Source organism: Ranitomeya variabilis, chromosome 4 (assembly GCF_051348905.1).
Source record: "Ranitomeya variabilis isolate aRanVar5 chromosome 4, aRanVar5.hap1, whole genome shotgun sequence".
Taxonomy (NCBI): Eukaryota; Metazoa; Chordata; class Amphibia; order Anura; family Dendrobatidae; genus Ranitomeya; species Ranitomeya variabilis.
This window is the reverse complement of record NC_135235.1, coordinates 651244312-651261863: the sequence shown is the minus strand read 5'-3', so window position 1 is coordinate 651261863 and position 17552 is coordinate 651244312. Positions and strand designations below refer to the sequence as shown.

The window sequence follows — 17552 nt, the reverse complement described above, 5'->3', positions numbered from 1 at the left end:
TTCAAGAGAAGGTAGAAATATATGAGACAAATAAAGCCACATACTAAAACACTTTTTAATGTCATGTGCTGTTATTACTGTATATACTTGAGTATAAGCTGAGATTTTCAGCCCATTTTTTAGGCTGAAAGTGCCCCTCTTGGCTTATACTCGAGTCATTGTCCCAGGGGGTCGGCAGCTGTCACCTCATACTCACTCTGTCCTGGCCCGGTCTCTGCAAGTCCCTGCTTCTCCGATGGTCTCTGGCGCCGGCAGCTTGTTTCTGTGTTCAGCAGTCATGTGGTACCGCTCATTAAAGTAATGAATATGGACCCGACTGCACTCCCATAGGCGTTGAGTGCATATTCATTACGTTAATGAGCGGCACCATGTGACCGCTGAACACAGGAACAAGCTTCCGGCGCCGGACACCATTGGAGAAGCAGGAAAGTGCAGAGACCGTGCCAGGATTGTGAGTATAACGGGGGAGGGCGAGCCATGCAATATTCACCTGTCCCCGTTCCACTGCCGGGGTCTGTCTTCCGCGTCCTTTGGCTGTGACATTCAGAGGGTGCGATAACGTGTTTAGTGTGCGCCTTCTGCCCGAACAGTTACTGCAGAGACCTAGAAGACACAGCGGCGCACGGCGGTGGAACGGGGACAGGTGAATATCGCAAGTGCGGGGGCCTGAGCCAGCAGCGACTCTGGCACCCAGCCCCCATAGCGCGCTGATGTCCCTGCCTGCTCGGCTGTGGGCGAGAGGTATGTCTTTTATTTATTCTTTTTTTTAAATCGCAGCAGCAGCATATGTGGTATATTATTCTATGGAGCATCTTATGGGGCCATCAACTTTTATGGAGCATTATATGGGGCATATTTTAATATGGAGCATCTTATGGGGCCATTATTATACTTTGTGCAGCATTATATGGGGCATATTTTAATATGGAGCATCTTATGGGGCCCATCATGAACTTTATGGAGCATTAAATGGGGCTCCTGATTCAATATGGATATTCAAAAACACAACCTGCAGATGTCTCAATTAATTTTACTTTTATTGGTATCTATTTTTATTTTTGAAATTTACTAGTAGCTGCTGCATTTGCCACCCTAGGCTTATACTAGAGTCAATAAGTTTTCGCAGTTTTTTTGTGGCAAAATTAGGGGTCTCGGCTTATACTCGGGTTGGCTTATACTCGAGTATATACGGTATATTATTGAAGTATTTCCTAATAATCATGGGACCACAACTTTACATTTAGTTGAAACCATGACAATTACACGAGTACAAATTGCATAATAGTTCAAAGCTTAAAATTCTGATATATCACATAAAACCCAAATATACAATATCTCTATTTAAATGTCTGCAAGAACTGAGAAACAAGAGATTTCTTGGTCATCATATTGCTTAATAATGTTCCCATTTTTAGCAACAGAGAAGTAACAGGCTTTTTAGTAATAATAAAGCAACTACATTTATGAGCTACACATAACTCTATGGTACCAGCCAGTGACTGATAAGAATCTATGATTTCTCAACAGTTAGTGGTTACTACTCACCTGGGTAGTCATATGTAGGAACCTCCTCTTTACACCGCTCATCACCCCTCACATATGTGCCTGTAGTGTCAATATGGGTCAGACCTTCACCCTGAAACAAACATTGTAAAAGTCACAGACAAATGGAGAAGTCACACCTATGATCAGCTCTAATCCTGCCATCTCCACCGTTCTCATTACACAAGTATAAAACATATAATACTGGTAGATACAACAAGGCTGAGCACAAGACCTTCACAGCCGTCTACACATCATAGGGGAGATCTCATGACACCTTCTCTCCATCTACCTGATGATCCTGAGGAACATTGGGATTTTCTTGCTTACAGTCTTGTGGAAGAAGAGGACGGGGACATCTCTCTGGTGTTGTCCTCTTATGGCATAGATCTGGTGGAAACACATACAGGGACTGAATTCATTCTTTACATACAGATAATTATAGGTCGTGTGTATTTAGTCCTGTCTATTACCTGGTGATGTGAGAGGCCAGGAAACCTCCTTCATGACGTCCTTGTACAGATCTTTGTGTCCTTCTAAATACTCCCACTCCTCCATGGAGAAATAGACAGTGACATCCTCACACCTCATAGGAACCTGACACATAAAATGATACAATGACGAGAAGTATTGCACGGCACTGCTAGTCAGAGGAAAGGGTGCACATGTAGGGTATCCAGCCCGTATTAACATTAAAAAAAACCTTGGCACTCAGATAGAAGAACAGTCGCACATCGCATACAGTAGCGCGTTCCTCTCCTAACCTCCAGCAATCAGTTCTGATGAAGGTCTGAATAGAAGACTGAAAACGTTCAACATTTTGATTGCAATATTAAAATAAACTTTATTTCACTGTTCTTCAATCCAAGTGCCGTTTTTTAATGTTACATATAATGATTCAGTCATCGCCCCGATCCCTTCATAGCATTACTGTATAATATCCCAGCAGCGTCACCTCTCCAGTCAGCAGCTCAATCATCTTGTAGGTGAGTTCTAGGATCTTCTGGTCATTGATCTCCTCATGTATCAGGGGGTGGGGTGGAGGCTCTGTGATTGGGCTTAGGGGTCTTCCCGATCCCTCAGACCCATGGTCCCCACACCGCTCACTAGAGGTCTTCTTTACTACTGTGTAATCCTGGTTATGGAGAGACACATTAATAAATCTCACTACAGACATTTCCAGAGTCCTCACCTCTCCTGTTCTGTCCATCTATATTCCCATAGATAAGAATGATGTAATGTGATGTCATCAGAATCTCTCACCTCTCCAGTAAGCCACAATAGGATCTCTAGGGTGAGGTGTAATATCCTTTCTGCCGCCTTGTCCCTGTTACCATCCATCTTTGAAGGGTCACTCAGGAAAATGTTCTTATATTGAAGATCTCCACTGAGAGGATCCGATATTGTAGGGACCTGAATGTGGAGAAGATGAGCAGATGTAGCATCATAAAAATCCAATGTAATAATACAATGACTAAAGATAATCAGGGGAAACATATGAGGAGATAGACCATGTGGATACTATATTCTCTCTCAGTATGAACTGGACCACGAGTTTAATTGCTTCTCAGTGATTGTGGACAATGGTCGTTATATTTCTATATAAACACAATAGTTAATCCCTGGTTGAATACATAATGGCAGTATATAAAGATACAATCACTGGAGCCCACCATGGGCCTCAAATGTTGTGCATACTGGCATCACCACTGCGACCAATGTCTTTACAGGAATGTAAACAGTTAGTGTATATCAAAACCCTTTAACAACATATTGATTACAACATACTTAAAAACACCCGACCCTGTGAACAGTAAAATCAAATCAACAAATTATTTATATCCGATCGAGTGCCAATGTTGGTCAACTGATGTATCAAATTTATATAATATAAAGATTATACAGTAATAGAATAATGCTATAGAGCATCTCTCAATCAAGATAATTGGTAATTATATGGTTACAGATCAAGGTAAAGTTTCTGAGAGGTAGAGATAGCTACAATCATGCAGGATAATCATAGGCCCATTGTGATAAACCTTCAATTCGGCCTCCTGATGATACACTGATTGGGGAAACGCATTGAGGCATGAGAAACAGACATCGTGACTAACGACTAATACAATAAGTCTCCTATTTTTATTATAGTATGTTCTAACTGCCTTTTATAGAATAGCACCTGTGCTGTGTAGATTAGAAATATATTTATATCTTTATGTCTAGCATGGACTACCAGGGCAAGTAAGGGCGAGACACCGTGGAGCAGGGACGCCAAATCCCGTATTATTAGGTTGCCAACCTCCGCTGTTAGGCAGGTACAGCCTAGTATACAGTATATCCTAAGGAAAACTAGGCCTGATATCTGTGATATGACCTGGGATAGTTTATAATGACCTGTAACCATAGAATTACCAATTATCTTGATTGAAAGATGCTCTTTAGCCATGGCTGCATTATTCTAATACTGTGTCACCTTTACACTTTATAAATTTGCTAGATGAGTTGTTGACCAACAGTGGCACTCAATTGGATAGAAATCATTTGTTGATTTTACTGTGCATGGTCAGGTGTATTTTAATTATGTTCTATTAAATATATGTTTTTCAAGGGTTTTTATGTACCCTGCTTGTTACCCCCTTCATGACCTTGAGATTTTCCGTTTTCCCGTGTTCGTTTTTCGCTCCCCTCCTTCCCAGAGCCATAACTTTTTTATTTTTCTGTTAATATGGTCATGTGAGGGCTTATTTTTTGCAAGACGAGTTGTACTTTTGAATGACATCATTGGTTTTACCATGTCGTGTACTAGAAAACGGGAAAAAAATTCCAAGTGCGGTGAAATTGCAAAAAGTGTGCAATCCCACACTTGTTTTTTGTTTGGCTATTTTGCTAGGTTCACTAAATGCTAAAACTGACCACCTGCAAGTTTGATTCTCCAGGTCATTACGAGTTGATAGACACCAAACATGTCTAGGTTCTTTTTTATCTAAGTGGTGAAAAAAATTCCAAAATTTGCTACAAAAAACCAAAATTGCACCATTTTCTGATACCCGTAGCGTCTCCATTTTTCGTGATCTGGGGTCGGGTGAGGACATATATTTTGCGTGCTGAGCTGACGTTTTTAATAATACCATTTTGGGAAGATACGTTCTTTTGATCGCCTGTTATTGCATTTAATGCAATGTCGCGGCGACCAAAAAAACGTAATTCGGGCATTTCGATTTTTTTCTCGCTACACCATTTAGCGATCAGGTTAATCTTTTTTTATTGATAGATCGCGCGATTCTGAATGCGGCTATACCAAATATGTGTATATTTTTTTGTTTGTTTGTTTTATTTTGAATGGGGTGAAAGGGGGGTTGATTTAAACTTTTATATATTTTTTTTTAAACATTATTTTTTACTTTAGCCATGCTTCAATAGCCTCCATGAGAGGCTAGAAGCTGGCACAACTGGATTGGCTCAGCTACATAGGAGCGATCTTCAGATGGCTGGAAGCGGTAGTTAAATGCCGCTGTCAGCATTTGATAGCGGCATTTAACTAGTTAACAGCGGCGGGTGGATCGCGATTCCACCCGTCGCTATTGCGGGCACATGTCAGCTGTTCAAAACAGCTGACATGTCCCAGCTTTGATGCTGGTTCACCGGAGCCCACATCAAAGCAGGGGATCTGACCTCGGAAGTACTATCCCGTCCAAGGTCAGAAAGGGGTTAATTCCCCTTTTCTCGTAAATATATACCTATTAGTGATTAGCAAGTGTGCTCGTTACTCGGGTTTTCAGAGCATGCTCGGGTGGTCTCCGAGTATTTAGGGCGTGCTTGGAGATTATGTTTGAGTCACTGCATGATTTGCGCCTGCTAGACAGCCTGAATACATGTGGGGTTGCCTGTTAGGGAAGAGCAAAGTACTGCAGTGCGCAGGGCCTCTCTGACCTTTCCCAGTGCCTGCGCACTGTAGTAATTTGCTCTGCCCTCAACAGGGCAGAGTACGCCTGCGAAGGAGCGCGATGCCAAGGAGACTGTGCCGATGATGCATCATTCACACAAATCAAGCAGGAGGGCGACATCGCAAGAAGATGGGTCGCGCCGAACCGAGAAGAGAGACACCCCTTGAACCGGACCGCCTCACAGGTGAGTATAATAAAAGTTATTTTTCTTCTCTTACAGGTCTGGTTGGGGTCAGATATACAGCATTATAAAATGCTGTGTATCAGCCCTGAAAGGTGGTGCCTGCATCTTATATCGGCCAACCCTGGTGACAGGTTCCCTTTAAGGCCCCATATCTTGGATGCTGTGAGTTTAAGTAGCGAATGGTAGTGCCCCATTAGCTACATTAGGGAGCTAATTAAATTTACTGAGCTGCTGGACAATAAACACGTGTGGCAGCCACACTAATCTCTAGCTGGATAGTTTCTGCTCCAACCAGAGACACAGGCCGTGATATCTTCTCTATCATCAGAACCACAACTCAGACTCATAACTAAATTAAGTCCCATAACCTCTCTAACTCACCTCTTCCTCTTTCTGACCACAACCTACTCACATTCTCTTCCCTCTCCACTCCTTGTCCACAATCCCCACTCCACAAACCTGCACACCCTCGCAGAAATCTTAAACACCTCGATCTACACTCACTCTCTGAATCCCTCCTCCCTCTCACAGACATAAGTTCCCTACACAATGCGGATGCCGCTTTATATAACACCACAATAGCTGTAGCTCTGGAATCGGTCGCCCCTCTCACACATACCAAAGCTAGCAAAATCAACAGACAGCCCTGGCACACGAGCCTGACCAAAGAACTGAGATGGGCTACCAGGGTTGCTGAGCGGAGATGGAAAAGATCCCACTCCAACGAGCACCTCATCGCATTCAAACAGTCCCTCACTACTTTCAAGGCCGCACTTGCTGCGGCAAAACAAACTTATTTCTCAACCCTCATATCCTCCCTTTCTCACAACCCTAAACAGTTATTCAACATTTTCAAATCTCTCCTCCGTCTTCCAGCACCCCCACCATCTCCACTCATCTCGGCCGAAGACTTTGCCAAATTTTTCAAGCAGAAGATTGATAACATCAGAGACCATTTTAGTAGACAACCCCCAGAGCCCTTCCTCCTAACTGCTTAGCCTTCCTCCTCCAAAACCAACTTCTCCACCATTACAGAAGACCGACTCTCCACTCTACTCTCAAGATCACATCTCACCACCTGTGCACTTGACCCGATTCCATCCCACTTCATCCCAAACCTTACCACAGTCTTCATTCCAACCCTAACCCATCTCTTCAACCTATCAATAACAACTGGTGTTTTCCCCTCAAGCTTTAAACATGCCTCAATCACACCTATCCTCAAAAAGCCCTCTCTTGACTCATCCTCTACATCTAGCTATCGCCCCATATCACTTCTCCCCTATGCCTCAAAACTACTGGAACAACACGTCCATCTTGAACTCTCCTCCCAGCTCTCTTCCTGCTCCCTCTTCGACCGCTTTCAATCTGGCTTCCAGCTGCATCACTCCACTGAAACTACCCTAACTAAAGTCACCAATGACCTATTAACTGCCAAAGCCAAGCAACACTACTCTGTCCTCCTCCTCCTAGACCTGTCCTCAGCCTTTGACACAGTGGACCATTCCCTACTATTACAGACCCTCTCATCTCTTGGCATCACTGACTTGGCCGTATCTTGGATTTCGTCGTACCTAACAGACCGGACATTCAGCGTCTTCCACTCACACACCACCTCCTTACCTCGCCCCCTATCTGTCGGAGTAAATAGCTGCCCACTCTCCCCAATCCCACAAGCTTGCTGCCTCAGGGTAATCCCTGACACTCATCTACCCTTCAAACCACATATCCAATTCCTGCCAACTTCAACTCAGAAATATTTCCAGGATTTCTAAACTAAGAATCTGCAAAAACCCTAGTCCACGCCCTCATCATCTCCCGCCTTGACTACTACAACCTCCTGCTCTGTGGCCTCCCCTCGAACACTCTCGCACCCCTCCAATCTATTCTAAACTCTGCTGCCCGACTAATCCACCTGTCCCCCCCGCTATTCCCCAGCCTCTGTCAATCCCTTCACTGGCTCCCCATTACCCAAAGACTCCAGTTCAAGACTCTAACCACGACGTACAAAGCCATCCACAACCTGTCTCCTCCATACATCTGTGACCTCATCTCCCGGTACTTACCTGCACGCAACCTCCGATCCTCACAAGATCTCCTACTCTACTCCCCTCTTATCTCCTCTTCCCACAATCGCATACAAGATTTCTCTCGCGCATCACCCGTACTCTGGAACTCTCTACCATAACATATCAGACTCTCACCTACCATGGAAACCTTCAAAAAGAACCTGAAGACCTACTTCTTCCGACAAGCCTACAACCTGCAGTAACCACCGATCGACCAAACCGCTGCATGACCAGCTCTACCCTCACCTATTGTATCCTCACCCATCCCTTGTAGATTGTGAGCCTTCGCGGGCAGGGTCCTCTCTCCTCTTGTACCAGTCGTAACTTGTATTGATTAAGATTATTGTACTTGTTTTTATTATGTATACCCCTCCTCACATGTAAAGTGCCATGGAATAAATGGCGCTATAATAATTAATAATTTCTATACACATATGTCCACACTCCTACACAATATACACACACAATTTATAGCACAGTCACTAAGTGCAGGGAAAAAGCCTCCACTCAGGACAGAAGCCGCCAGTCACCGTCTCTGCCCCACAGCAAGGAAGACGGAAACTTCCTGTGAGAGGAGGAAATAAAGAGGAAGTAATGGGGACCTGGGGCCATAATGGAGCTGCAGACTTCAGGTGATGTTCCAACACTACAACAGCAGGGTCAGCCAACCTAGGATCCTCCGGAGAGCCAGTCCGACGCTGGCAGTAACTGCTACAGAGCCTGCAGCGCCCCAATGATTGAAAGAGAGCGACTGCAGGGAGGATAACTCCATTTTCTCCTGTAGCCGCTGCTCCAGTTCTCCCCGACTAATCTACTGTATACCTGCAAATATCACTATCCAGAAATGTCCCCAAAAATCTCCCCCCCAGAGAGAAAGCGTCATCTGTCCCCAAACCAGAGCGCCCTCCCCTGTATACAGGAGCACAGCCAGCGTCCTATTACTGTACATATACACATGGCAGAGCTGGGGGCACTATCTCCGGGAATGGAGGGGTTACTGCCCCCTGCCCCCGCCCAGTAATGGGGAATCTCCAGCACCTACCTCCACCTGCAGAGCCGCACACCACATATATGGCTGTTCTGTGCGCACAGGACCTGTGATGAGGTCACAGGAGGGGAGGAGTCACATGATCAGGGGCCTCAGTGTATGCAGGACTCTGCTGTGCTGGTTGTCATGGTGCTGGATGAGGGGAAGTTTATGTGTGGGGTCAGGAGGGGTTTACAGGGTGGACGTAGCAGAGCCGTGTGTGTACGAGGTGTACGGAGCGGAGCTGTGTGTGTACAAGGTTTACGGAGCGGAGCCGTGTGTGTACGAGGTGTATGGAGCGGAGCCGTGTGTGTACGAGGTGTACGGAGCGGAGCCGTGTGTGTGCAAGGTGCATAGAGCAGAGCCGCGTGTGTAAGAGGTGTACGAAGCAGAGCCGTGTGTACGAGGTGTACGGAGCGGAGCTGTGTGTGTGTAGGGGGTGTACGGAGCGGAGCCGTGTGTGTACGAGGTGTACGGAGCGGAGCTGCGTGTGTATGAGGTGTATGGAGCAGAGCCATGTGTACGAGGTGTATGGAGCGGAGCCGTGTGTGTACGAGGTGTATGGAGCGGAGCCGTGTGTGTACGAGGTGTACGGAGAGGAGCCGTGTGTGTACGAGGTGTACGGAGCAGAGCCGTGTGTGTACGAGGTGTACGGAGCGGAGCTGCGTGTGTATGAGGTGTATGGAGCAGAGCCATGTGTACGAGGTGTATGGAGCGGAGCCGTGTGTGTACGAGGTGTATGGAGCGGAGCCGTGTGTGTACGAGGTGTACGGAGTGGAGCCGCCTGTGTACGAGGTGTACGGAGCGGAGCCGTGTGTATGAGGTGTACGGAGCGGAGCCGTGTGTGTGCAAGGTGCATAGAGCAGAGCCGTGTGTGTTCGGAGTGTAGCCGTGTTTATACGGAGCAGAGCCGTGTGTGTGATAAGCATACAGAGCTGGATCATATGTGTACGCTGTATATGGAGCGTAGCCATGAGTGTACAATACTTACAGAACTAAGCCACTTGCATATGCTGCAGATTGTGGTGTACAGAACGGAGCCGTGTATATGTATGACTGGTGCGGAGCCGCGTGTGTGCAACATATGCGGAGCTGTGAGCATGTACAATTTGTGTGGAGCTGTGTGTATAATGTGAACAGAGCAGAACTGTGTGTATGTGTGATGTATGGATTGTTTTAACCAAGAGCTTTTTGCTTTTTCGTTTTTCGCTCCCCTCCTTCCCAGAGCCATAACTATTTTATTTTTCCGTCAATATGGCCATGTGAGGGCTTATTTTTTGCGGGACGAGTTGTCCTTTTGAACGACATCATTGGTTTTCCCATGTCAGGTACCAGAAAACGGGAAAAAAATTCCAAGTGCAGTGAAATTGCAAAAAAAAGTGCAATCCCACACTTGGTTTTTGTTTGGCTTTTTCGCTAGGTTCACTAAATGCTCAAACTGACCTGCCATTATGATTCTTCTGGTCACCACGAGTTCATAGACACCAAACATGTCTAGGTTATTTTTTAAGTGGTGAAAAAAATTCCAAAGTTTGCTAAAAAAAATAATTGTGCAATTTTCCGATACCCGTAGCGTCTCCATTTTTCGTGATCTTTGGTTGGGTGAGGGCTTATTTTATTTGCGTGCCAAGCTGACATTTTTAATTATACCATGTTTGTGCACATAGGTTGTTTTGATCACCCGTTATTGCATGTTAATGTCGCGGCAACCAAAAAAACTTAATTCTGGCGTTTTGATTTTTTTTCTCGCTACACAATATACAGATACCTCTATGTAGCTGAATTGCAGGCTTGCTATGAGCGCCGACCTCAGGATGGCGCTCATAGCAATCCGTCATCAACAACCATAGAGGTCTTCAAGATACTTCTGGTTGCGATGGCAATGCACCGATGACCCCCGATCACAGGAGTCAACGGTACACGTATTTCCGGCTGCGCAGTCGGCAGCCCTTGTTAAATGCCGCTGTCAGCATTTGACAGTGGCATTTAACTAGTTAATGGGTGCAGGTGGATCGCGATTCCACTCGCGCCCATTGCGGGCACTAGTGATGGGCAGTCCGGCTCTTTTTGGTGATCCGGCTCTTTCGGCTCCGCTCACTATAAAGAGCCGGCTCTTTCGGCTCGTGAACCGGCTCTTTTTTAAAATAAAACTAGATTTTACACTGTCATCGTTCCCAGTCTTTGCCTGTACAGTGACAGCCTCATGATACACCTGTGTAAGTATCTAGTGAAGCAGTAAAGACTGTTTTTTAGCGCTGCTGTTTCTGCAGATTGTTGGCTTTTGTGAACGGAGCCCGCGCTACTCGGTTGTAGTCCTAAAGCTGGGTTCACACTGCGTTAGCAGCAGCCCGCTCAGCACATACACTAACGGGCTGCTGCTAGCGCAAGTGGCGACGTTTACATTGCGCTAGCGCAGATAGAGCATCTTCTTGCTCTATCTGCGCTAGCAGTGACGGACCCTGAAATACTGCAGCCCGCGTCTCAGGGTCCGTCACTCAATGACGGCACATCCCTAGCGCACGCCCATTGTGGGTGTGCGCTACTGATGCGTCCGACATTGGAGTCAATGGCGGCTGTAACGGACTGCGTTACACTGCGTTTATGCCGCTGTGTAACGTAGTCCGTCTAACAGACGCCACTAACGCAATGTGAACCCAGCCTAACCTGTATCACTTTGTAATATGTGCCGTTTTTTGTACACGTCCTTTCTGAATTAGTGCTGTGCTATATGTTGGTGCTGTATAAGATTGTAATTCATAAAAATAAAGGCATGCTGCAAGCACTGTGCTAAGGCTGCTGTCACACTAGCGTCGGTGCGGGGCCGTCGCTATGCGTCAGCCCGATGTACCGACGCACGTTGTGAAAGAAATGAACAACGTGGGCAGCGGATGCAGTTTTTCAACGCATCCGCTGCCCCATTGTAAGGTCCGGGGAGGAGGGGGCGCGGTCGAAAATGGCGGACGTGACGCACAAAAAAAGTTACATGGAACTTTTTTTGTGCCGACGGTCCACCAAAACACAACGCATCCGTCGCACGACATGTGGCCATACATCGCAATGCGTCGCTAATGAAAGTCTATGGAGAAAAAACGCATCATGCAGATAATTCTGCAGGATGCGTTTTTCTCCAAAACAACGCATTGCGACGTACACCAAACAACGCTAGTGTGAGAGTAGCCTCATACGCACACTGTACACACACACATACACTGTATACATACACAATGTATACACTGTACACACACACACACACACACACACTGTGCAAAGCATACGGAATAGTAAACTCAGTTTATTTCAACACAACGTGGAGCAGAAATGTATAAATGCTCCTATACCATCAACTCCTGCTGGTGGTGCACAGCACTACAAATCCCAGCAAGTCAAACAGAATATGGCACTGCAACCCTAGTTACATACCAACTTTATTAACAGTTAAGTTACAGTAAATATGATTGAGGTAGTATTACAGATAGAACAAGTTTAAAGAGATTGTCCATGACTAACATTGATGGCTTGGCCTTAGGGTACCGTTACACTAAACGATTTACCAACGATCACGACCAGCAATACGACCTGGCCGTGATCGTTGGTAAGTCGTTGTGTGGTCGCTGGGGAGCTGTCACACAGACAGCTCTCCAGCGACCAACGATGCCGAAGTCCCCGGGTAACCAGGGTAAACATCGGGTTACTAAGCGCAGGGCCGCGCTTAGTAACCCGATGTTTACCGTGGTTACCAGCGTAAAAGTAAAAAAAACAAAACGTGCATATTCACATTCCGGTGTCACGTCCATCGCCGTCTGCTTCCCGCACTGACTGTGAGCGCCGGCCGTAAAGCACAGCACAGCGGTGACGTCACCGCTGTGCTCTGCTTTTACTTTACGGCCCTGCGCTTAGTAACCCGATGTTTACCCTGGTTACAAGCGAACACATCGCTGGATCGCTGTCACACACACCAATCCAGCGATGACAGCGGGTGATCCAGCGACGAAAGAAAGTTTCAAACGATCTGCTACGACGCACGATTCTCAGCGGGGTCCCTGATCGCTGCTGTGTGTCAGACACAGCGAGATCGTATGGATATCGCTGGAACGTCACGGATCGCGCCGTCGTAGCGATCAAAGTGCCACTGTGAGACGGTACCCTTACTGTAGGTGATCAATGTGGCGAGACGCTGCAGAGAAGCGGGTGCAGCCCCAGCCTCCTGTGATGCCACGTGTGAGACCACCTCAAATGAAACCGTGCACTCTGAACTACACAAAACAAATCCCCCAAACTATACGGTGGAATTGCTTCCCCACCTTCATTTTACCTCACTGTGAACTTTTTTTTTCCTGGTTTTTCAGCACATTATATGGTAAAATGGGGTCATTCAGAACTAAAACTTGTCCTGCAAAAAAAGAAAAACAAAACCCCAAGCCCTTACAAAGGCTCCTGAAAGGTGTGGCAGAAAAAGAACAATAGCTGCAACATGAAGGGGTTAATCACCATGATTTGCAGATATTTTGGGTGCATTAAAAAGGTTGCAAAAGTGTAAAGACAAGAAGAGCTGCAGAGTGTCAGATAATTGGAGATGGCACAGAACTGCAGCCGTTAGAGGGAGCTGATACTAACAGCATGGCCACCTCTCCAGCACAAGCCTGGCCTGACGGGAGGCTACAGGCTGCACCGCTGCGGTACTTGTGTGAGGTGAATGCCCGGGAGCTGAGGGGAACAATACAGCGACACTTCAACCGCACCCGGCTGTGCCTTCCTGGGGACTGATTTTGTGATCACATCACTGGACTCACCGGCATTTCTTTACACTCCACAGACTCACATCTCCCTCTCTCCTGTCTGCTCCTCCCACATGAGTCACAGTCACACTCACTGAGCTCGCTGAATCTGATAGGCTGCAGGCGCCAGACAAGGAAGGAAAGAAAAAAAAAAAAAAAGATTCGGTTCACTCACGCTGCAGAGCCGGCTCCCATCGTTCACAGCAGGGAGCCGGCTCTTTGTGTCGGCTCGTTCACGAACGACACATCACTAGCGGGCACATGTCAGCTGTTGTTAACAGCTGACATGTCGCAGCTTTGAGGTGGGCTCACCGCCGGAGCCCACCTCAAAGCGGGGGATACTGCCAGCTGACGTGCTATTCCGTCAGCTGGCAGAAAGGGGTTAAAGAAGTCATGAAGAAATTTCTAGGTAACAGCAAACACCCAAAATGTAAGTCCATCATGGAAAACATGCTGAAACGTTTCAAAGATTTGAGTTGTCTGATGAATTTGAAGTTACATTTTTTACATTCCCATTTGGACTACTTTCCTGAAAACTTTGGTGCTGTTCGCGAAAGCGAGAAAGATTTCATATCAATGAGATGGAACGACAGAAATGGATCACAGTTCAATGACCAGACCATTAGTAAATAATTATATAAAGGAGACAACCATAAATCATAATAGAATAACTGATGGTGGGTATAGTTATGGTGAATCAATGCAGCCCAGAGTTGAGACCAAGGTAGAAAATAGTGGCGGCGGTCTAAATCATACCTGTAAGCTGAGGCTGCAATAGAACCGAAAACACAGTGGCATACTAGATAGAGGGGAATGAATGCTACCTGAATGGAGGATGGCAAGTGGTGCCGTGCACATCCCGACGCACGTTTCGGACTGTGGCCCCCTGATGAAATACATGCAGCCTGAGTGCCGGCAGAAGTGCCAGGTATTGATGTGCAAGTGCAACACCGGCCTTACTTTGGGGCTGTAGGCCTCTTCTGAGTCCAGGCATCCCTCTTCTGGAACCAGGGCCAAAATCCAGGAGACATCAGGTTCTTAAAGGGAACCTGTCACCCTCAAAATCGAAGGTGAGCTAAGCCCACTGGCATCAGGGGCTTATCTACAGCATTCTGGAAGCCCCCGATGTATCCTGAAAGATGAGACCTGACCTTTCCCAGCGCCTGCGCACTGCAGTACTTTGCTCTACCCTCAACAGGGCAAAGTACGCCTGTGCCGAAGCCGCAGCTTGAAGACAAGAGGATGTCATCGTAAGAAGATGGGAGGCCCCAGACCGGACCGCGACGCCTATTGGACCGGACCGCGGCGGGAACGCCCCTGGGTGAGTATAATCTAACCTCTTTTTCTCATCTTTCAGGATACATCAGGGGCTTATCTGCAGCATTACAGAATGCTGTCGATAAGCCCCTGATGCTGGTGGGCTTAGCTCACCTTCGATTTTGGGGGTGACAGGTTCCCTTTAAAAATAGCCCAACGTTTACTTGGTGAACAGCAGTATGTACAAGCAGATGTAGAGGATAAGGCCCAATGGGTTGTCATCTTTCCCACAGGTACAGGATACAACTTCAGCCCTGGTTCTCGGTATAGGTGGCATGTCCATCTCACTGGCTTCTCTAACCTTAGGAGTCTTCTCCACCACTAGCAGTATATCTGGGTTGCAATACCTTCTGCCCCATGTAGTCTGAGTCCATCTTTTCCTGTAGCTTCACAAGCTGAATGTGTCCCAGGAATATACTACACCAGAACAACTTCTTCCATGCTGATTTGTTGAAAGCGGTGAACAGCCAGCATGTGCACTTGTATGACATGGAGCTGAAATAGATGGTGGACACAATATTATCTAAAGCCTGTGTTGCTGGCTATTTGAGCCCTGGTATTAGGGGAACTGGCAGTGGTGATAGCAGTCTGTGCGTCAGGAAATCTCGAGGTGGGAATTAGTCAGGGGTGGGGTAAAGATCTAAAAATCATTTAAAGGGAACCCGTCACCTGAATTTGGCGGGACAGGTTTGCGGTCATATGGGCGGGGTTTTTGGGTGTTTGATTCACCCTTTCCTTACCCGCTGGCTGCATGCTGGCCGCAATATTGGATTGAAGTTCATTCTCTGTCCTCCATAGTACACACCTGCGTAAGGCAATCTTGCCTTGAGCAGGCATGTACTACGGAGGACACAGCATGAACTTCAATCCAATATTGCAGCCAGCATGCAGCCAGCGGGTAAGGAAAGGGTGAATCAAACACCCAAAAACCCCGCCCATATGACCGCAAACCTGTCCCGCCAAATTCAGGTGACGGGTTCCCTTTAAGAGGCAGCTGTCAGCCGAATCAGGGATGATGACGATTCTGTGGTGGACAGAAAAGGGTGCTGAGCAGTTGATGTCATAAGAGGAGAAAGGTTTCACTTCTTCATGGTCAATCACTTATCCAACACTGACACATTGACAAAGCACTGATGACATTTTCATCCAAAACACTTTATAAAAATTATAAAAAAAAAAACAGAATGTCTCAATGTTCCTGTATTTTCATTCCTGAGGACTGTGTGAAAAAAACAAACAGTACTTGGACCAATGTTATTCAACGGTGCAAAGCAGATGAGCAGTATTTTTCATTGACAAAATCTGCATGTGAAAAAAATTGAAGTATGCACTAGAATCTTCCATCAATCAGATGAGACTCACCCATATAAGTCTATGGGTGAGCAAAGAAAATTGGAGACCATGAGAAGCCACAGTACAGCATCCGACTTTTATGGATACGTTGCAATTCTACAATGTAGGAATATGTAAAGTGTCTGGTAAATTAATAATAGCTGTGGCTGTAAAAAAAAACAACAAAAAAAATCAAACTGATTATACACCAATGACAAGTGAGAAAAAATTGTCCAAGTTTTCTGGATGAACCTCTGAATGATTTTTTGACTCTAAACGTGAACCTATTATTATTTAATGGCATTCATCTTGATCTAAAAGCCATGGTGACATGATGGATGAACGCTCTTGTAGGAAGATCGAGTGTGTGCAAGCCTAGATAGATCCATCAGGGTCTTCGCCAAGGTTATCTTGATTATATCAAGCCATCGGGTTGCTGGTCTTCCTCTTCGCCTTGTTCCTTCTATTCTTCCAACCATAAATATAAATAATTGGAGTGCTGACATCAAAAGTTAAACATGATTTTATCAATACAATTATAAGTAACATACATAATCATATACACAAAAATTACAGAGTCAGGAAAAGTTAGGATCCACAATAGAAGCCCTGGGAATAAGGGGTGGGGGTAAGAGGCTGTTCCACAAATTACATAAGTATACATTATTGGAAGATCATGTAAACATACAGTGGGTACAGAAAGTATTCAGACCCCTTTACATTTTCACTCTGTTTCATTGCAGCCATTTGGTAAATTAAAAAGGTGCATTTTTTTCTCATTAATGTACACTCTGCACCCCATCTTGACTGAAAAAAAACCCAGAAATGTAGTAATTTTTGCAAACTTATTAAGAAAGAAAAACTGAAATATCACATGGTCATAAGTATTCAGACCCTTTGCTCAGACACTCATATTTAAGTCACATCAACTCCTTCATTGGTGTCCAGTTGTTTAATTAAACTGATAGGACTTGACTTGGAAAGGCACACACTTGTCTATATAAGACCTCACAGTTAATTATAAACTGATAATGTGGAAAGCAGGGGCATAAAGTAAATTTACTGCCCGTACCCAAGTTATAAGGGTTGCATACACTTACCCATGTTGTAAAGTGCCGCTGCACATTTTGTTCATTATATTAATTAGGACTTATCTTATAATAATCAATTACACTTTGAATTATTTAATATTCTTCCGACCATGATGTCCTTCGCCAGTGATTGCTCTCTTTGTATGATGTGTCCCAAAGAGTCAAGTTGTAGCTTGGTCATCCTTACTTTGAGTATCGTGTCCGGCTTGATTTGTTGCAAAATTGATTTGTTTGCCCTTCTTGTCATAAACGATATTGATAACATCCTACA

At 45.7% G+C, this 17552-nt stretch overlaps 1 protein-coding gene across 1 annotated transcript in view; it reads right to left on the bottom strand.

Moving 5' to 3' along the window:
• LOC143768172 (uncharacterized) overlaps positions 1–8815 on the bottom strand; it is a 52233-nt gene extending 43418 nt beyond the window's left edge. Inside the window, exons 1-6 of the mRNA XM_077256861.1 lie at positions 8782–8815; positions 2806–2955; positions 2498–2677; positions 2016–2139; positions 1835–1932; positions 1546–1636 (exon numbers count right to left, since the gene is read on the bottom strand). Of these exons, the coding sequence (XP_077112976.1) occupies positions 1546–1636; positions 1835–1932; positions 2016–2139; positions 2498–2677; positions 2806–2955; positions 8782–8808 (670 nt within the window). The 5' untranslated portion in view covers positions 8809–8815. The remainder of the gene's footprint in view (positions 1–1545; positions 1637–1834; positions 1933–2015; positions 2140–2497; positions 2678–2805; positions 2956–8781) is intronic.
• Between the last annotated feature and the right edge of the window lie 8737 nt (positions 8816–17552).